At 33.3% G+C, this 22,292-nt stretch overlaps 1 protein-coding gene across 2 annotated transcripts; it reads left to right on the top strand.

Annotated features, from left to right (window-relative positions):
* Nucleotides 1–10,846: 10,846 nt before the first annotated feature.
* LOC105794027 (signal peptide peptidase-like 3) lies at nucleotides 10,847–21,962 on the top strand. 2 transcript variants are annotated; one of them, XM_012622988.2, is made up of 15 exons: nucleotides 10,847–11,102; nucleotides 12,181–12,339; nucleotides 12,998–13,109; nucleotides 13,208–13,324; nucleotides 15,227–15,381; nucleotides 16,102–16,278; nucleotides 16,738–16,772; nucleotides 16,876–17,032; nucleotides 17,608–17,661; nucleotides 17,735–17,827; nucleotides 18,913–19,055; nucleotides 19,869–19,939; nucleotides 21,276–21,359; nucleotides 21,480–21,588; nucleotides 21,672–21,962. In XM_012622988.2, the coding sequence occupies exons 1-14, from the start codon at nucleotides 10,950–10,952 to the stop codon at nucleotides 21,581–21,583; spliced, it is 1,614 nt and encodes a 537-aa protein (XP_012478442.1). In that variant the 5' UTR covers nucleotides 10,847–10,949; the 3' UTR covers nucleotides 21,584–21,588; nucleotides 21,672–21,962. The 2 variants fall into 2 exon arrangements, with proteins under 2 accessions (XP_012478442.1, XP_012478444.1); XM_012622990.2 differs by having other exon boundaries at nucleotides 21,651–21,962.
* The last annotated feature ends 330 nt before the right edge of the window (nucleotides 21,963–22,292 follow it).

Genomic DNA, 22,292 nt, shown 5'->3' with positions numbered 1-22,292 from the left:
CTCTTGAGTTTTCTTTAGAAGTAGTTTTAACAATCTTTTTGATTGTGGGAGCCATCTTCAGCCTTCTTCTTGCCGTTGTTCTACATTGGAGGGGAGATTAAAGCCATTTGAGGGGAGTTGTGAAATCTTTCTTGGTTTCAAGGCTTCTTAGGACTTTATTCATCTTTCTTGTTGTTTGTCCTTCTTTAATAGTTTTTGCTTTTTGTCGATTTGTGGATTAACTTCATTTAATTGTTCTTGTGCGTTTCCATCCATTCCAAGCTTCAAGGATCTATTTTGCAACATTCTTTGGCATCAAGAAACATCCTTTAATTCATAAATTTCCTCCTTTCTTGTCGTCCAAGTATTCTGTTTCTAATCTAATTCGGTTTGCTGGATTTTTTAGTTTAATTTGCTGTTTTGGGTTCTCTTTGTCAGATTCAGCTTGGGGATTCTTTTATTGAAGTTAAATTTTGTTTTTGTTGCGTCCAAACAACCCTATTAATAAGTGTTTTGATTATTGTCTGATTCCTTCTTGTTTTGTGGCACTTCTTTATAGATCTATTGCTGTTAAGATTGATTTTCTATTTTCATTTCAGATCCAAGTGTCTATCGTTTTTGTAGGATTTTCCCGTGACTTGACAACTCGATCTTAGTCTGCGCGCAACCCCTATCACCTTACTCCATATTTAGCCAACTTTCAAACTACATTTCAGAATCGAGCGATACTTCTCTATTTTACGATCGGGCACATCAACGACTCGACTCACAGCACCGAGCTGAATCGCATCATTTATCAAGTCAAATAATTTAATGACATGCTAAATCCATTAATATGTTTTAATAATAAATAAAAGAGAGAGAAAAACCAATACAAATAAATATTTTGCAAAGGCTTAGAGCAAGGGTTACAGAGTAGCTTGAGTTTAGGTAGATGTTTGCTATGGCCATAAAGCACACATGAGTACTTAGGAAATTTTGTTTTTAGGGAGTAATTTTTTGCACTACCTTTGTTGAGCAAACCTTTGAAACTTGAACAAGTTCTGAGAGATAGAAGATTGCTGAGAACTAAAGTATATATTGTTCTTTGAATGGACTGGCAGTATAAGGTGGTTATGTGCATAGGCAAAAGCTGTCGCATCCATGCATTCATGTATATTTTTCTTGAGGAAAAGCAATAACTCAGGTTTGGAGGTGTGATAACTCTTGAAAAGAGTTATATTTCATGCCTTTAGATATATTTAATTGTCTATACTTAGGTACATTTAGTTGCATTTTAGGACATTTCATTAGTATTTTTCTTATTTTAGCATTACATTAGGAGCTTGGACTGTACTTAAACGTTAGTTATTTTTAATTGCTTGTGGAAGGGTTGTGTGTGGTGGTGGATTGGCAGGTACAGGTTGAGGAAAAAGAAGTATAGGAGTGAAGGTTTGTCAGGGCAAAGGGTTGGGTAGTTTGTCAACACAAATACAATGGCAATGCCGGGAAGATGTCTAGTCAGCACTTAAAGCATATCAATCTTAGGCCCAATCGAACTTGTACCAGATATATCTACCTAAAAAAGAGGGAAGAAAATCATGGGTTGTTGGATTTACCCTAGGGAAAACAATTATAAAAGCCAAAGAAGGAAACCCTAGAAGGGGTGGAGAAAAAAAGAGAAAAAATAGAGGGTAGCGGCCAAGTAGAAGAGGAAGACGAAGGCAGTCCCTTTCAGCCACCACAGGACACTGGATCACTGGAGTGTGGGTTGGATAAGTGAAAGCTATCTTCCTGAAGTTCTTCTATTATTTATTGATTACTCTTCGTGAATTGATTTAATGAAAATGATGTTGAATGATACTTTGGATTTGAATTTTAATTGCCAACCCATGAGCTAAATCTCATAGGGTTGGGATTACTTGATGAAACTCTTATTTTCTTTAATGACTGAAGCATAGATTTTCTTTAATACTTTGTTTCATTCAATGGTTTTTTATAAAATAACATGTTTGCAAACTCTAGACATAGATGGATGTACAACATGTTCAATAAATTAATCTAATTTTGACAATGTTAGGTTAATGAGATTGAAATTGACTTATATGAGCAAGTGTTCGACCGAACACTTGTAGCAACCTCTAGACATAGAGCAACGTTCATAGGGAAAGAAAAAACAGTGCAGGGTGCCATGTTGAAGGCCTATAGACATATATCGCTTAAGGGAAGGTAACTTGAGGTCTTGTTCTCGAAAGAAGTAGACCATCTTAGAACTCTTCCAAGCAATAGGTTGAGTATGGTTTTGCCAAGGCATTACTGTTAGTAAGGGCAGATTATTACCAATCCCGACCTTCCAAGTCAACTTCGTAGACCTGTTATCCTTTTCCATAGCATTTTTTTAGTTGTTTACTTGTTCGTTTGCATATTATTCACGTAATTATTCTCAAAATTTCCATTGCATTCTTACTCTTGTCTGGTCTTGTCGTAGCATTTTCCATGACTACATGCATCATTTTTCCTTCAAATTACCACTGCAATCATATCATTATTTTTGTCATAATATTAATCGTACCTCACTCTAATAACTTGACCAAATTATACCATTCTAATCCTTATGAGATTATCTCACTTATCACTTTATTTCTTGATTCAACATGTATACTTGCACAATTCGTATATCATTTCACATGCGACACCCTACAAAGTTGTAGAAAAAATAAGTGAGCTTACAGAGTAGCAAAAATGGATGACCCTGTTCTACCTTACACAAAATGCACACCATCTCAAAAAATATTATGTATGAATGATCTATCCATTTTTTAATAAAGATATACTATTTCCAAATATTGTTTACTTTATATATCATGAAAAATCTTATTTGAGTTAGCTGATTTAAGATCGCTACTCCAAATAGCTCGCTGATTTAATATCACAGTTGATATCATTGAGATTCGCTGATTTAAGATCACAACCTAAGCTCATTTGATTTAATATCATGAACAATATTATTTTAGTTAGCTGATTTAAGAGTGCTACTCCAAACAATTTGTTGATTTAAGATTGCAGCCAATATCGTTAAGGTTCACTGATTTAAGATTACAACCTAAGTTCATTCAATTTAATATTGTGAACAATCTTATTTGAGTTCATTGATTTAATACCGCTACTCCAAACATCTCGATGATTTAAGATCACAAGTGATATCGTTAAGGTTCACTAATTTAAGATCACAAACTAAGTTCATTTGATTTAACATCATGAACAATCTTATTTGAGTTAGTTGATTTAAGATCGCTACTCCAAACAACTCGTTGATTTAAGATCACAGTTGATATCGTTAAGGTTCACTGATTTAATATCACAACCTAAGTTCATTCGATTTAATATCATGAACAATCTCATTTGTGTTAGTTGATTTTCCAATCGCTAGATAAATTATATTTGTTGACTCATTTGTGATGGCAACTTGGTTATGCAACTACTCAAATAAATTCATAATCAAACACCACACCGTTTCAATACAAAATAAGCATAGATTTTTCATTTCAAAATTAGAAAGAAACAAGTACAATGAAAACAATGAAATTATGAGTTAGCGCTGGTATCATAAGGGTCAATGAACTCTTCATCCTCTCCTTTGTATTCTCTTTCGTTTCCATTCCCTTCACGTCCACCAGTAGGAGCTACACTCGTTTCAACAGGATTTTCAATGAAATGAAGTCTGCTAGAATTATTCCATTCTTCTACAAATTCCTCTCAAGCTACTCCAGAAGGGAAATGAACATCTCAATCCAACTGAGTACTAATGAGGTGACTAAAAGCATCAAATTTTACCCTACAAACATCGAAGGGACTGCCAGTTACTTGAGTGTGTAACAAGAAGTTAGACTTTAAATTTGGCAAGTAGTCTTGCAAGCTTTGCATGGTGTCACTTTTATACTTTTCTAGAGCCTCTTTATGACTCTTTACCAGATTAGCCATAGCAAGTTTGTGTTGCTCATTCATACTTTTCATGTTCACTTCTAGGACATCCTTATCCTCTCCCTCGTCTACGACCTGTCCATGTAATTTTTCAATATCTTTGTCAGCAATGATGAGGCGCTCCTATAGTCTCCTATTCTACTCCACTAATTTTTTTTATTTTCTTTATCCAAGCCCTTATGTAATTCGCGAGCCCTTTCTAGTGCCCTCATGGTAGACTGATAAGCATTTTCAGTCTCTCTCTTTTTCGCTTCTACTTCACTAATACCCTAAACGAGCCCCATATTAACAATGTCAGCTTCAACTAAGGCTACTTGGAGGGATAATATAAGCTCCTGTAATGAAGGTTTCCTTATACAGTTGGATGATGTAGACGGACAAATATGCTATTTTGCTTCTTTGGGCATGGAATTTTCCACAGTTTGCTTACCTCACTAGGATTGCAAGGAAATTTCTGCCTGCTGAGGTGCTCGTGCCACATAAATAATGTTCTTATCTCACCACCAAAAGCAGTAAACCTCATGTAACCACCAAGAGGGCCATAATCAACAATTACCCCAAATGTATCTTCAGTTGGTGGTGGTTGAAGTTCAACAGGAGAGTTTGTAACACCCATTACCCGGTCGAGTTACCGAACCCAAATAATAGGATGTTACACACAAAAACAAGACAATTACATGCAATTTATAAAACTACCATTCACATACATTACAATATAATAAATTGAAGTCTACAATGGCTTAATTGTGAAATTCAAACATGAAATAGGATCGAATTGTAAAATTTCAAAATTTTAAAGTTGGTATCGATAATTTATAGTTGGGTATCGATATTTATGTTCTAATATCGATATTTAATGAAAAGTATCAATACTCATAAAAATCGATACCATTTTGGTATTTTGTTTATTTTAAAATTGTTCATATGGTCAAGTATTGATACCAAATGCCAAACTATCGATACTTAAGCTCAGAAATGGTAAAATCATATCTTTAAAATGTCTATTTCATGCCAAAATCACCTAAACTCAAATGGTACCCCTTAGATACAATTATAGACATAAAACTATCAACTAAGGACATACCTAATCATATCCAACATAATCACATACTTACCATTTCACATCTATCCAAATTATAAACTTACATGTTAAATAATTTCAATATTATCTAAAATACCAAAAATATCACTTTAACAACCATCTTAAGTACCTAACCAATATGCCACAATTGGCACCTCAACCAAAAAAAAACAACCAAAAGGCCATATACATACCAATCCAATAAACCTTCCATGGCACTTTCATTATCACCTAACCAAGCATAAACTAGCCATTCAAGCAATCTCACGTTTTTAGTGTTCAACTTACCAAATCATTTCCAAGACATAATCTAAATATACCATCCATTATCCCATATCCATGCACCAACCAAGAACACATCACATAGTATATTATTCACTCAACCATCAAGCCATTATGCATTTAGCTAAAACTACTTAGCAAGATAAATCAACATAACCATTCTCAACCCAACCATATACACCATAAACTTCATCTTCAAAATGCCAACAAGAGTTCAAACCAAAATATTAACCAAAAGTCATCCTAGGTACATGTTAAAACCAAAATGAACACATCACCAATGATTGAGTCTGGGATTTGCCACTAGATGTTGAGTCGACGGTCGAAATCATAAGGCACCTAACCTACACACAGAAAACAAAATCGTACATCGAGTTTAACTCAGTAGTAGTTCAAAAATTTGAACATTAAAACATAACATAAAACATTTCGAATGCATAAGTTAAAAATGAATAATGAAATGCAAATTACATATCATCTATGCTAAAGTCACATATTCCATTATACAATATAACATATCTTACTATATGAATACATAGCAATTCACTTCACATATCATTGCTCAATTCACTTCACTAATAAACATTCCATTTCACATTTTCCTTTCATTTCATATTCAATTGCCTTTTCAATATCCATAGCATAAATTCAAGGATCATATATATATTTCAATCCATTCATATACTTTAATTATGATTCCTATTTTTATTTCCCTATTAACGTGAGTCAGACTCAAACAAATATGTAGATCCAACCAACACAGCAAATTTGGCACCCAGTGCTTGACGAATAAATTCGTAATAATGAATTGCGCCCTGCGCTGGTCGGTAAAATCGACAAATAGTTGTGTCCAACACTAGTCAGTATAATCAACAAATGGGGTACCTAGTACTTCCTGACACGTAGTCGCATAACCCTGAACTCTTTCTATCCTATGGCATGCCAATTATATCTGATCATGCCCTAACAGTTAATAGGGTAACATGTTTCATGATTCAATTCATAAACCAATTCTGTAACAGTCTGTTTTCAGTAAAATCAGAACAGTGGTTTTGGGACCACAAATTCGAAGTCAAAAAATTTATTTTATGACTATTTTATTGTTTACAGTATGATAGTATTACCGTATAAAAAATTTGTTAAGGAATTTTATCGTTTACATGTTCAATTTGATAAAAAGGACTAAATCGCGTAAAGTGCAAAAGTTGAGTTCGATTAGCTAAATGTATTAGATAGCTATAGAAATTTAAAGTGGAAGTCCTTGCATGGTAATTAGACCATTAGAGTTGATAGAGGATTTTAATGGTTTGTCATTATTAAAATTTGGATGAAGTTTTAAGGTTAATTTTAGAAATTAGTAATTAAAGTTATAATTAATTAAAATAAAACAAACCATTATTTTCCATTATCATCATCAACCAAATATGAAGAGAAAAATATAGCCACGAAAGCTTGAGATTTCGGATAAGCTATTTACCTTGATTAGGTATGTATTTTTGTTCTGTTTTTTATGATTTCTATATTTTCGGGATTATTGTAGCTTGATCTAACTAGCCCGGGGACTAATTTGTGAAACGGTTAAACTATTAGGGTTTTTCCATTGTTGAATACGTATGAGTTTTAATGTTTGATGTTAGAAAATGAATGGTTGTTGTTAGATAAACAACTTTTGTAAAGTGATTTTTGTTAAAAATGTCAAATAAGGATTAAACTGAAAAATGTGATAAATTCATGGTGTAATTTGTGAATTTATGAAATATATGGGATGCTATAAGTTTTTATAATAATCAGGTAGGCTTGGGTAGGGGTAAAATTGTATGAATTTCATTTTCTGAGCCTAGGGACTAAATTACAAAAAAATTAAAAGTATAGGGCCAAAATGGTAATTTTTCCAAAAATATTTTTTGGATTAAATTGAATAAATTATATGCTGAATTGAGTTAAATTTATCCATATAGATCCAGTTAGACCTTGTACGGAGTTAGATCGGGACAAAGAGAAAGTATCGAATTAATTGCCTTTATATCTACGTATACTCGTCGAGGTAAGTTTGTGTAATTAAATCGTGTTTATATATTTTAAATTGAAATATATGTATGTTATGAATTGTTATACATAATTTTCGATTGCATATCCAATGACGTACAACAATTACTAAGCCTTGTTTGAACCTACCACCTTTAAGCTTGTACTTAACCCGTATGTACTTGTAGTAGTTTAGAGAAACGTTCAAAGACCAATTTGAGATTGATTCTACATCTTCACGAAGAGAGAAATAAAACAAACCCACCAAACCTCCTCAATTGCACGCTTTTAGTTGGTACAAATTCTAGAAAACGACATCAATGGCACTTCTTCCCGGAAACTACATTCAATGAAATATGCCATTATGACCCACCACAAAAAGCCAGATAACTTTCCCAATCTTGTATTCATCGAGAATATGGTAGAAGGGGTGGAGTGGTAAATGGAAACATGCCTCTATCACGTGTAATAGAAGTAGGAAGCTCCTGTCGGCGGTGTCTTTTAATCAACTTGATCTTTTGGTGATTGAGAAGTCGTAAGCGAAGTTGGGTAGTTAAATTCCTTGAGCAACCAAAATGCGGCTTATTTCCTCCTCTATATTGGTGCAAACATAAGCTTTTGCCTCAACTGGAGTACTCACTTCATGGCGTTATGAAGAGATGCCTTGAATAACATGGTCGCTTCCTCTCGTTCTAACCATTATGTTCTAATAAACCCAGAAAAATCACAAGAACGGCGGAGATTTTAAGAAAATTACCTCTAAAGTTGTTCTTCTCAACAACAACTTCTTCTCTGATACGAGTCATAAAGGCCCAACTCAAGCCCAAGAACGTGATGGGCTCAAATTACCACAAGGCCCAATAACGAGGTCAAAGGCCAGGCAAATGCGTACGAAACTAAATGGAATCATTCAATACTTCATTAGCAAGGCCTTAGATGCGTATACAAAGGAAAAAGAAAATCAAGATTCACTTTCTTGTTTTCAAGAAAATCAAGAAACTGAATCTTGGTCCAATCTTGCTGTTTTGAGCGATTTCAAGAATCAAGAAAATCAAGATTTCAAATCTTGGAAATCTTGGCCCAAGAAATCGAATCTTGCAGCTAAGGCGCATTGGATCTTAGTTACGAGCATCAATGAACCAATTTCGGGAGAGAACGAATTACAAGCCCAAATGCTTGAAGAAACGACCCAATAAGAAGTTCCAAGCCCAATCAAGAAATCTTAATTAGACTTAGTTGAAAATCAGGCCAAATTGTCAAAGTGGCCCAATTTGTAAAATTTTATTTTTTTAAATACTTAGTTTAATTTTTAGACTTTATGATTAAATTCCTATGTAAAAAAATTCAGCCCAAGAAGCCCATTTAAAGCCTTGGCCGAATTTCCCTTGAAGTTAATAATTAGGTTTTTTTTAGTTTTCCTAATAGGGTTAGGAAAATAGATAGAAGGCCTATAATAAGGCTTGGTCGGCCACCTTATACACAATTACATTGAATTACACATTGAAATCAGATTTTTGTTGAGTGAAAATTCTCTTTGAGTGTCTCCAAGAATTTTCTCTTGAGTTTTCTTTGGAAGTAGTTTTAACAATCTTTTTGATTGTGGGAGCCATCTTCAGCCTTCTTCTTGCCATTATCCTACATTGGAGGGGAGATTAGAGCCGTTTGAAGGGAGTTGTGAAATCTTTCTCGATTTTAAGGCTTCTTAGGACTTTTCTTTATTTTCTTGCTATTTATTCCTCTTTAATTTTTCTGCTTGTGCCAATTCATTGATTAAATTGTTTTAATCTCTCTTGTTGTATTTCCAGCCCTTTCAATCTTCAAGAATCTGTTCGGCACCAGTCTTGGGCATTAAGAATCGTTCTTGATTCATAGTTCTTCTTTTTCTTGCCGCACAAAACCTAGTTCTACTTCAATTTGGGGTTTCGTGATCTGTTGAGTCTAATTTTTCTGTTTTGTGTTTACTTGTTAGATTCGGCTGATTGGAGACTTTTCTTGAAGTTCAATTTCGTGTTCTTGGCTTCCAAGAATCCCTATTAATAAGTGTTTCAATTCTTGGCTGATTCTTTATTGTTTTGGGTGTTTCATTTCAGATTTGTTGATTTCAAGTTTAATTTTCTGTTTCGTTTCAGATCCAAGCGTCTAGCGTTTTCATAGGAGTTTTTCGTGACTTCGCAACTCGATCTTGGTCCACGCGCAACCTTCTATCATTCTCTAAAATCTCGAATTCAAACAGTTTAATTTTTAGGGCTCAGGCAACCTCCTTTTAAAAGGGTTTTGTACTTTAACGATTCATGTATCTGAGAATAGGGGCACAATCAGTTGTGTATAGCTGTATCACTCCTTAACACGTAGCGAAGTGTCTATTACAAGTTAAAACACAAGGTCTATGTAATAAGCTTCTCCTCATGTAACCTCTCATATCGTAAAATCAGGTTCTAAGAAGAGTCACTTTATAACTCTTCTTTGAACCAAGCAAGAGACAAATTGTTATGATACTCACTATTACCGACCGCTACCCGACTACTCAATTGGGTCTTGACCCGTACTTTATGAGGTTCACATTTTGGGTTCGTAGTAAGGTGTTTGCACGTTTCTATGATGAGACCGCATGATGTGGGTTCGCACCATCATAAAAGTGAACCCACATCATGCAAACACGTGTTAACCCTAGACTAGGGTAAGTGTCGACATGCATGGGAATCTACCTACTATATCACATCTATGAATAATAACCATATCATATAAATGCACAATTTAACCCATCTGAAGAGGAGACACTCTAAAAACTACTCAGCACCCACACAACCCCAAAACCAACAACCAATGAAAACAAATCAAGTAGTGAAAGAAATCCGTTTTGAAGAAGCCCTAAACAAAAACTTGAACGAATAGACGAAAGCTTAACCTGAACATGAGGGGTGAGGCACTGATGAATAGAGTAATATATCAACGAACCATGGTCAATCAATAACGAAGAATGAAGACCTGTTTGAGGGAAGCTCGAAAGTTTTTTGTTTCTTTTAAGGATTTTGGTTTTGGATCTTAGAAAACAAATGGGAGGTCCAAGATTAGGAAGGAGAAACATTTTTATGTATTTCTTTAGCTGAAGAAAGACTAAAGGACGACAAGACGTGGTGGTTTAACAATGACAATGGCTAGGGTTTGTTAGAAGAAGAAGAGAGAATAAAAAATGAAAAGAGAGAATATAAACTTCGGGAGGAGAAAAAGAAAAATGTAAATAGAAATAAGTGTTGGGCCAACAATAAAAACTTTAAAAAATTTAAAGATTTAGCATTCTCGTCACCATCACACTCTTAACATTTACAAATCAATAAAGTTTATGATTAAATGGTAACAATTTAAATATTAATGGCTAAAACGTAAATTTAATTAAACATAAGTGACTATTTTTACAGTTTACCCAACAAAAAAGAGAAAATAATAAAGAATTATATAATTTACTGCTCTGGTCCTCGTTCATTTAACTTTCCTTCAAGATTACCCTAAAAAATAAAAGAGAAAAACTTCCCTTCAAGAAGAGGAGCGAAAACGGAAAAGACTTTTAGTTGAATTTAATTTTTTATTTTCCTCTGTCGCTTCATCCAAGACTCACACACCAACCATGTCGTTTCCTCCGGGGATCCGCCGCCGTTTTGTGGTGTCTTTTCCTTTATTGTTACTCGTGACTTCGTCTTTTGCTGTTGTTGCCACCGCCGACGGTGCTTCCCAGGACGACGGCCCTGAGCTACCTGCTTGCAACAACCCTTTCAAATTGGTAATTTCATTTTATTTCATTTTTTTCTTATATCATTAGTATTTATGACATTTATATTTGATAAAAAGTTTTTTTTCCCCATTTTAATTGGTTAATTTTGGATCTACATCCCGAAATGATTTGGAATAGTTTCAAATTCTATTAGCTGCATTAGTTATTCTTTAGGGTTTGATAGAAAGAGATTGAGAGAGAAATAGGAATAGGAAAAAGAGCAAATTGTCTTTTTTTCCTTCAATTTGAGAAAACAATGGAAAGAATTGTTGCTCTGGTTAGTTTGAGGTTTGATTTCTGTAGGGATTTTCTCTGACAATGGAATTTAAACTGGGAACCACAGTTGCAGCCAACTAGCTTGCGGCTTGTGAGTTCCATGGGTAAATAATTACAAACAAGATTCTGGAAAAGGAATTCGAATGATCTGCTTGATCGGGATTGTTACAAGCTAGGAGTTCCAAAAATTGGGTTCTTTATAATTTGCATTTATGTAGGAAAATGTTTTGGATTAAAAAAAAGCGGAAGGGTTTTGAAAATCATTTAGTAATTTAAAAGAAGGAATGAATCTGGTTACTAATTATTTGAAACCAGCAAGTGTTGAAGGGTGCAAAAATGTAAAGAAGAAAGTTTTAACTGGAACATTATGCTGCTGCGTAATAAGCTGTTATAGGACAATTTTACTACAGTACAAAGTACTGAATGATCGACCTTGAAACTTGAGTTCCGGGGATACATCAAATTTGTGTGGTTCTTTTGAAGAATATATGCAAAACCAAAAGTTCTTTCGAATAAAATAATGTTGTACAACTGTTATGTCGGTGATACAAAATTACTTTTGTGATTTTGCTTATTATCTGAAGGCTTTTACAGTTATTTTACAGAGTTCCGCAATACCATGAAATAGACCAATTATTTTATTGGTTGGTGTTCAAACTTTATATTCGGAAATATCGATAACAGAGAAGTAGCATGTGAGATTTTGATATGGTAGGCTAGTCCGAGTTTCATATCTTAGAGTAATAGAGTGCTAAAGGGTACTAGTATATGTTTATCCTAATTTCTTAACAACTAAGTTAAAATCTTCTAGGTCAAGGTAAAGATCTGGGTTGATGGTGTTGAAGGTGAAGATTTGTCTGGGATAACTGCGAGCTTTGGAGCATCATTGCCTGAGGAAGCCAACAAAAGTTCTAAATTGCCTACTGTTTTCTCAAATCCCCTAAATGGCTGTTCTAATTCTTCTTCAAAGGTTCTGTCTCAATTTATCATTTCTCACAAATTTGTTGGTGAACTTTCAATGCCAAGAATTGTTTTTTTTCTTTTTTTTGAGTTGGAGTACATTTGCTTAAGTTAAATATGGTGAAATTTGTAAGCCATCTATGCTATTTACATTTTATTGAATTTGGTGTTATAAGTTAAGTGACACGAGTTTAATAAATGAAAGTACCATGAAACCAACTAAACCAGAATATAAAAAATAAAATACAGAAATTTTGTCTTCAGTTATTCTATCGAGAGATGTATTTTTAGAAAACTACACATTTCTTCCTAGAAAAACTATCCACTTTTTCTTTAAAAAGCTTCCAATAAGAGATTTCTTCTCTTTGAAAACTGTTTTCTACGTCTTAACTTTTTCTTTCATCCATATAGTGGGTATGTGGTGTACGTATGACTGAATTACTAAAATAAGTACTCATGTAACTTCTTTTATCAGAAGGGGGGGGGGGGGAGGAGAAACCACCTAGGGGTGTACTAAATTCTATTTCTCTTAAACTTCTCTTAGCTCTGGGAGGACCATGTAAGCCTATGAAGTTTGGGGATGATACTTTATAGAAGTTTTGAATAAAATTTATGGTTTCATAAGCACTATAATCTGACTCATCATTGTTGGGATTTTATGATTACAGCTAACTGGTTCTGTAGCCTTGTCCATACGTGGTGATTGTGACTTTGTAACTAAGGCAAAAGTTGCACAGTCAGGAGGTGCTTCAGCCTTGCTGGTGATAAATGACAATGAAGGTTATAGTTTTTTTTTTTTTTTGCTGGTATATGCTATTCGTATTTTAAACTTCATTTTGAAGTTCAATTTGATGATTGATTATTGTTAATATATCCAGAACTTTACAAGATGGTTTGTTCTGAGAATGATACATCTTTAAATATTTCAATACCTGTTGTGATGATTCCGAAATCAGCTGGGGATGCAATTAACAAATCCATGGAAGAGAAACATGGTAAACACTTGATCTCATATAATATCTTTCTTTCTTTTTGTTTTTGTTTTTCAGATGCAAATGAGCTATTTTCTAGATTGTTAGAAACCAGGATATCTTGTTCTGAAAATGGTATGATGATGTTGGACAGAATGCACTTAAACCAGGATATCTTTACTGTACTGGCACTAAAATTTTATTTTTCATGTGTGCGTGCGTGTGTGTGAAATTTCAAGCACACAATAACGTCATTGGATATCTAAGATTAGAATGCTTAATAATATAGAGAATTCGGGTCTGAGTTGAGAGTGTTACCTTTTCCAGTAGAATCTTTGAAGGATTGAAATTTTATGCTGACTGAGAAGTACGCCAGAGAAACTTAAGAAAAGAAAGAATATTATGCCTGTAATAGCAGTTGCAGGTGGCTGTTCAATCTGCTTCAGTTTGCACCATCTATCCCAAACAATGTTCATTATTTTCATGTCTGTATATATATATATATTTTTATCTTTTTCATTTTTCTATCTAATCCCAACTTAAGCGTAATTACTTAAGACCGAAGCTTCTCCTGCAATAATGGCTGAGTTCAACCATGGTTGCTATCATAACCTTGATCATTAGTGTCATTCAATTTCCTATTTTATCGGCTGTAAGCACAAGTTTTGAAGAAATCAGATTCAGTACAATATTAGCATTTTACCATTTTGGTTTGTGTGCTATTCTGTACTGATCTTATCAGCTTGTACGAGTCAATTGATGCAAGATTTTGGTTTTTTTAAAAATCATTGTTCACTTGGTTGATTTTTTTAATCAACTAGTAAAGACTTCTTTTTAATAATTTCATTCAAAGACATGTTCTTTAAATTAAGCTATTGCATCTGATTTACAATAATTACTATATTTTCTAATATTTTTATTTAAAATTTTGGATATTAAACATTTATAATTTTGAAAATTCAAACAAATAAACATATAGATGTGTATGATGGGGGCATAGTTGCGTATGTATGTAATATATATTATATTCAATGTTGTCAAGGCCACCAAGCGCACTCAAGGCGCTAGGACCTTTATATAGCCTGAGGAGCAAAAAAAGCGCTCGCCTGAGTAAACCAAGGCGCAAGCTTATAAATATAAATATATATGTAAAATATATAAAAAAACATATGTAACTAATACATATAATTAATAAGTATTAATTAATTAGTAAAAGAAAGATAAATTTTAATATAGTTCAATTTATAAATTCAAAACATTGTTCAATAGTTTAAGTTTAATAATTTACTTAATGTATTGTAAAATAAAGCACTGTTAGTACGAAATTAGATATCATCATTAGAAACTAGCACTAAATTTTCTTTATCTTCCTTCTCTTGAAAAGTTTTAACTTTTAGGAGTTAACTATGTTTTTATATAATAAAATTAGGTCAATAATTAATTAAAAAAAGTCATTTATTATATTTTATTATAATTTTCTTTTAAAAGCCACAATAATATATATATATATATATATAAACAGGAGAATGGAACGGCTCTTTAGTGAAGTGCGCTTTTTTTGCACTTGGCTTTGCATCAAAGGCGCCCGAAAGTACACCAGCTGCGCACCTGATTGAAGTCGCCTCGCCTTGAGGTGACTGAGGCAGTAATGGCCATTTGCGCTACGCCTTAGCGCCTAGGTGCTCGCCTTGACATCATTGATTTTATTAGAGAACTTGAAAATAAGTTATATGTGAACAAAAGTTATTTTAAACATACTAATGAAAATCCGAAATGGTACATTGAAATACATTGGTATATGGATGTTACTTTTACTTTTGGTGTATATACATGCACCTCTTGGATGCATACATTCTTTCTGATCTTTTAAGTTTGTTCTCATATAATGATTCATATAAACTAAATCATTTTAGTTTTCCAATGCAGTGGAATTTTTATTATATGCACCAACTCGTCCGATTGTGGATTTCTCAGTGATATTTTTGTGGGCATTGGCTGTTGGCACGATTGTTACTGCTTCACTTTGGCAAGAGTTTGGCACTTCTGAGAATTCTGACGAACGCTATAATGAATTATCTAAGGTTTACCATATTCTATCTCTGTTAATTGTTATGAAGTTTATAGCTGAGGTCTTTGTTTATGTGTGTCTTATAGATATTTGTTGATACCTATAATATTGGGAGTAATTGGTTCTGATGTATAGCATATCGTCTAGGTTTTCCTAAAATTTTGAGTACCTATTAGTATTTTCATATAAATGACATTCATGGCAATTGAATTTTTAAGACATTTGATTGGTGCTTCAAATCAGTTTGTATTGTTCACATGGTTATTTTTGTTACTTTCTTTTCAAAGTTTATGGTGGGTCTGGTTGGTTGGCAGTATACAATTAAGTTTTTTGTTTTTCTTTCTAGATATTTTTCTATTATCTTATTAGCTGGTAGATGATTAGCGTCCATATTGTTTGTCATATATCTAAAAGTCCAGTTTGATGGGTAGTATGGTGTTTGCTTCATTTTTCAATAAAATTCTTATGTTGGCACATTGCATCTAAGTGAGTTAGTGTCCTTAGCAAGGAATTAGGAAAATGCATATGTGATTATTCCTGCATCATCAACAGACAACTATTATTGCATATACTGCTTTGATTTGTCAAGTGAAGAAACCATACCAATTTCCATTCATATCTCTCCCTTTTCATAGTGTATCTGTGTTCTTGCTTTTCTTTCTAATTCCATCATTATAGCATCTTATTCTTGAAAGGAAATTTAAGTGATGTTTTTTCTGCTGCTGTTGACTAGGAATCTCCTAATGCTGGAACAGGCGATGATGATGACAAGGAAATCCTTGATATTAGTGTAAAGGGTGCTATAGTTTTTGTTATAACGGCTTCCACTTTTCTGGTGCTACTCTACTTTTTCATGTCTGCTTGGTTTGTTTGGTTGCTGATTGTACTCTTCTGCATTGGTGGTGTTCAGGTAACACAGTTACTTTTGTGTTTGAATTTTATGTGTTATTTATTATGTATATTTGGATGTATGCTCAAATCTGCCAATGGTTAGACAGAGCATGTCAAAAACAGCATACACATTTAATGTTATTAGCTGTGTTCCATTTTTTCTTAACATTTTTATAGCTGGTGGTTTGCAAAATGGAAATGCGATATAGAAAATATAGCACCTCCTAATATATTACAATGGATATTAAATGTATACAAGTAATGATTAGAAATGTATAACTGGGTTGCTGTTCACTGCGGTACTTCTGAATATCTTATGTTGAAACATCAGTTTCTGTGATGTACAGAGTATTGAAAAAGCTATTCCCCCCTCCCCCCCTTTTTTCTTTTGTCATTTTTAAACTTTCTCTTTTGTCGTAGTGATGTATTCCCTTATGGAAATCTTTTGTATATCTGTTGAGGGTTTTTCTTTTTCCAGGGAATGCATACTTGCATTATGACGCCTATAGCGAGGTATGCTTGAAATTTACTTGTCTTTGCTATAAACCTGTCACATAGCTGTTTTACAAGATTTAGTATCTTTTTGTTCTTGTTTCTGATTTAAGTGTGCTAGCAGAAAGTGCAGAAATTGTCCGCAGAAGACACTGAATTTGCCCCTCTTTGGGGAGGTTTCAATTGTCTCATTTGTGGTTGCATTGTGCTGTTTGATATTTGCTGTTGTCTGGGCTGTCAACCGGCGAGAATCATATTCATGGGTGGGCCAAGATATTCTTGTAAGTCTCCACATTGCCACTTTGCATTCCAGTAATGGATGTTTTGGGAATTGATCATACTTTCTAACATGCAAATATTTAGCACTCTCTGTAGTGTAATATCTTTGCTTAATAATATGTTGAATATGTGGATGCCAATATCAGGACAAGAAAGATGGCTTTATCAAATTGGCAATTAACTGATTCTATTGCAGGGAAACAAGTAGGGTTTTGAGATTTAAATTTTATGGTGAATGATGTTTAGGGTATTGGAAATTAGAAATGTATTACAAGGTTTGGAATAGGATTGAGACTCAGGTCATAAAATCAGAGTTAGAACGATGTTTAGAATCGGATCTAAACGGTACTGGAATGCAGTGGACTTTAAATTGCTGACTTAGGTAGGTAGCCATAATCTGGTTTAAAGGAAATGTTATCTAGTATCTCTCATTTGAATTCCAACGATATCCATTTTTCACCTAATTATTTCTCTGTTGTTTTGAGTAGCTTGAGGTTAGTATTAACTTTTCCAACATTGTTCTGATGCCTTTTTCTTTGCATTTGTTGATGACCTTGATATATATTTTGTTTGAAAGGGGATCTGTTTGATGATAACAGTCTTACAGTTGGCTCGACTACCTAATATCAAGGTAGAATGGTTTCTTTATCATCTATTTATAAAATATATTTTAGTCCGTGCCCTAATAGTTCTTCATGAACCAGGTTGCTACAGTGCTTCTCTGTTGTGCATTTGTTTATGACATCTTCTGGGTCTTCCTATCGCCACTTATATTCCATCAGAGTGTGATGATTGTAGTAAGTCTTTACCCTTTTGGTTGTTGAACTGAAATTAATTTGCTTTGTGTTAATTGTTGTAAAGTAATTGACTAATCTTTTGCTTTGACTGCATTGAAAGTATTGAATCTTTGCATCTAATGGAGCAGCAGCACCTTTTCTCATTACTCAGTTCAATACCATCTTTCATAAAAAATTGTTTATATGGAAAAGCATGGTCCCTTGATTTCCTTGTGATTAGCCAGTGCAGTAATTCTTATGGACATAAATAATAATAACACAATCAATTATATGCTGATGGAACGAAGGATGATTCCTTGGTTTGGTTGAATCTATGATTTTTCTCATGCTTCTTACGTTGACTTAAAAGAAATGATTTCTAGATTACAAAATATGGACGGTTCTTACTCTTAAGATTACTTTTTAGGGCTCCTTATTGGAGTTGCAAAATTGATTTTATTGTATTTTTCTTTTAACCTGGTAATTACCTCTTCCTTTTTTGGTGATTATGTTCTCTGGTTTCTTTCTGTTTTGTGTAATAGAGAACATCTCTCATCGGAAATCATGTTATCAATCATAGATTTGTATCAATCTTTCCTGTCAAATAACTAGTTAGCCTATGTTATTTGGTTTAGGGCTGAGAATAAGTTTTTAAACTCAAACATCCTTGTGAATGAGTCCAATGAAATGTAAGTCAATCTGGTCTGTCACATGCTTGTATTGGATTTGTTTATTATTTTAAACTCTAAACCGCTAGTTCAAAGAGGCTTTGATACCGCATAAAGGAATCAGTAGCATTTTAGATGCCAATGTTTTTGAGGAGTTACTTCTTATCTAAACTGATTTAGTTGGTCAATCCAGCCCTGTATTTATATGCGTGCATAAATATATGCACACATATATGTATATATATTACACACCACACTAGTTTATACTTACTGTCAAATCTTACTTCTTACCTGCAATTCCACTTTAATAGAAGTGGTTTTGGCATATGGCAAGCACCCATAAACCCAGGTGGCCCTACATCTGGTCAAACTAAAGACAATGTAAGGTGACTGTTCAAGGATGAGCTTTGATCTCTGGCATTTTGCTCCTGTTAATAGGTTGCTCGAGGTGATAATAGTGGTGGAGAATCAATTCCCATGCTTTTGAGAGTTCCGAGAGCTTTTGATCCATGGGGTGGTTATGATATGATTGGATTCGGTGACATTCTCTTTCCTGGTTTGCTCGTTGCATTTGCTTTTAGGTACTCTTTTCCTTTATTTTGTTAGCTTTCATCATCTGATACCAAGATGCAAATAACTGGTTTGATAGCGGTCACTGAACTAGGTGTTGTCAAGCTGTTTCGGTCAGCATTTGAACTGTTTTTAGTGTCAATTTTGAGTTTTAATGTTAATATTGCATACTGGTCTTTTGACTTAAAAGCCCTTGTTTATTAAGAGTGTGTTTGGATGAAGGATTTTAAAATCTGAGATTTTTGAAATGCTAGCATTTTGGAATTTAGCAATTCAAAATGCGAGGATTTGTAATTGCTTTCTTTGGATAAATAATCGATATTTAAAAAAAAATTAGGTTATTGGAATTTTACAAATTTAAAAAATAATTATAAAAGAATAATAATTATATTAAAATAAATAATATAAAAATTTAATATGGATATCATTATATTTATAAAATTTATAAATAGTTTTAATAAAATAAACTTTAAAAGTATATATCATAATTAATAAAAGCAATAATTTTGAAGTTTAAGCTTTTTATCTTATAGTGGAACAATGTGTATTAAATCAAACAAAATTATTAGAATTTCGAAAAACCACCTATTCAGGTGGAATTTGATGAAAGAATTTGAGCTATAATTTCCTCTTGAAATTAATTGCAAAATTTGAAATTCCTTGATATATTTTTACCCAAACAAGTAAATTCATTTTTAGAATTTTGAAAACCTCGATACAAATGAAATCCCTCTTACAAATTCCTCACCCAAATGCACCCTAAGGGTTTTAATCTTTTCTTTGTTTACGGGTTTATGATTATTTTCCCTGTTTGGTTGTCTCAGATACGATAAAGCATACAAGAAGCATCTTGCCAGTGGATACTTTCTGTGGTTGATAATTGGCTATGGATTTGGTGAGTGTTCATGCATCATAATTTTGTTAATACATACGCTATTTATATATGCATACTATGTTACTCTAACATGGATGTGAGAGTTAGATACAAGTATGTTAAATCTTTTCCAAGGTTTTCCATGTGTTTGGAGGGTCTTTGGAGGGCCATATCCCAACACCCATGTCCAAATATTATTGGATATGGGTACTTCAAGCAAAAGGAAGAGTTGGATTGACATAGTATATATAGTATAAATATATATTTTTTTCCTAAACTGTGTTATAAGACTTGGGGTGTGTTTGGTTGGATGAAAAAGTGGAGAGATGGGAGGGAGTTGAAAAGTGGAAAGAAAATAAATTTGGAGTGTGCATAATAGAAAAGATAAGTGAGGAAAGAAAATAGGAGGGATGATCATTTTCTATCCTAATGTATAAAAATCAATCCTTCCAAATTAAAATGCTGAGAGGAGAGAAAATGAGATAGGTGTATGTTAGTTTAAAATTTCAAATGTTCTTTTTTCCCTTTATTTTTCAACTCTACCCAGTAATGGATGGAAAGAAAATTATATTTTCCATCCTTCCTACCAAACACACCTATGGAAAGAAAAATTATATTTTCCTTCTTTCTATTTTTCTATCCTTTCAATTTTTCATCTTTCCAATTTTCCTATCCACTCTACCAAACAAAGCTATATTTACCCACCTAGTGAGGATAACATATTGTCTATGAAATATAACTGTTTTCATCAGGCTTACCATGTGACTTCAGTTGATTGATGTTTCTATCTTTGCAATTTTTGTTCCTAGTCTAACTTCCCTACAAATGTTTATTTAACTCAGGAATGATTTTGATGATGTTTTACCTGAGATTTAAGTTCTTTGATCTCAAATATCTGTTTTACCTTTATCTGTTTCAAATTGGCACTGACAATGTCCTATGGAATCACCTGCTTTATTCTTTGAGGTTGATATTACAGGAATAAGTAAGATCTTTGCTGTTGAAATTTCCTCTTGAAGGGAAACGAGTCTATCATCGTTAACCCACACACACACACACATAGACACTTGTAATATTGCCTTTAGGTTCTAGATTTTAAAATACTGTTCATCTTGAGAAACAAATTGAATATTGAATTGTTTTACATGCTGTCTAGGTTTTTGAGCATAATATGTTTGATTGCATGTAAGTACCAAAACCTTGATATTTGATTTGTTAAAAATGAATGATGATCTGAGGTTTTTTTCTCGTATTAGTTTGGTTGAGACTCCATTAAAAGCCAAGTTGGAAAGCAGTGAAATAACTATTATGAAGCTGTAGAAAGATATTTAATTGTTTCAATTTCCACATATTGCAGGGCTCTTGTTTACATACCTAGGGTTATATCTAATGAATGGACATGGTCAACCGGCACTCCTCTATCTTGTTCCTTGTACACTAGGTAACAAAGCTTTTGATTCCACCTGGACGGTCCGGACAGTAAAAGGATTTCATATGCTTTCTCAATTTGAGTCATTTTCCCCTTTCTCCATTGCTCATGCTTTCTTCTCTGGTTTTGCAGGTGTTACGGTTATATTAGGTTTGGTGAGAGGAGAGCTGAAAGAACTTTGGAATTACAGCCCTGAGTTGTCATCTGCCACGACAAATCTCACCGGAGAGGCTTGAAGCAGGTAATTTTTCATAAAAATCGGATTGCTTATCATTATAAGCTAATTTGTGTATAAAATGATAGATCTGGCATGATCCTTGTAAGGAAATATATTTGGAGTTTTCGGAGGGCGAATTGCCAATTAAATTTATCGCGCGATCAAGGTTCGATTCTTACCACCAAATTGCAGCAAATGTAATATTATGCAATATTATGCACGGATTGTCAATTTTTATTTTGTGCAAAATTTGTGAGCAGGTATATATATCTATATACACAACTTTGAACTTAAGCTAATTTGTGAACTATTTCCGTATTTTATTTTAGGAAAATCTCATTTTACTGATGGCATGTTGTACAAAGTTGTAAGAAAAAAGAGAGCTACAGTTGAAGTTATTTTCTGTTCTTTTTCTTCAGTTAATATATAGATGCACCGTAGTAATATTATATTTCCAAGGGTAATGTAAGATTTTTTCTTTTTAATAATCTACAATTAGAGGTTGATTAGGATGAAAAGTCTGGTTTACTATTCAAAGTAATTTTAAAAATTTTTATAATTAAATTTAAATAAAAATATAACTAATACTAAGATGTGAATTCGGTGGGGGCTGGGTTGGCATGAATTTATGGAACCGGCTTATCTGTTATGGGTTATGTGCCAGTATGGACATGTACATATGTCTAAGAACAAAACGTAAGACTTGTATATCTGATCAACTTTAGTCA

This window comes from Gossypium raimondii, chromosome 3 (genome assembly GCF_025698545.1).
Source record: "Gossypium raimondii isolate GPD5lz chromosome 3, ASM2569854v1, whole genome shotgun sequence".
In the NCBI taxonomy this organism is placed as follows: Eukaryota; Viridiplantae; Streptophyta; class Magnoliopsida; order Malvales; family Malvaceae; genus Gossypium; species Gossypium raimondii.
This window is presented reverse-complemented; position numbering and strand designations above follow the sequence as displayed.

Bases quoted from the DNA above. Each gene is read 5' to 3' on its own strand.
- LOC105794027 (XM_012622988.2), top strand. From the start codon at position 10,950: ATGTCGTTTCCTCCGGGGATCCGCCGCCGTTTTGTGGTGTCTTTTCCT. The intron at 17,662-17,734 runs GTAGAATGGTTT...TTCATGAACCAG, and splicing joins CTCGACTACCTAATATCAAG to GTTGCTACAGTGCTTCTCTG. The intron at 21,360-21,479 runs GTAACAAAGCTT...CTGGTTTTGCAG, and splicing joins TCTTGTTCCTTGTACACTAG to GTGTTACGGTTATATTAGGT.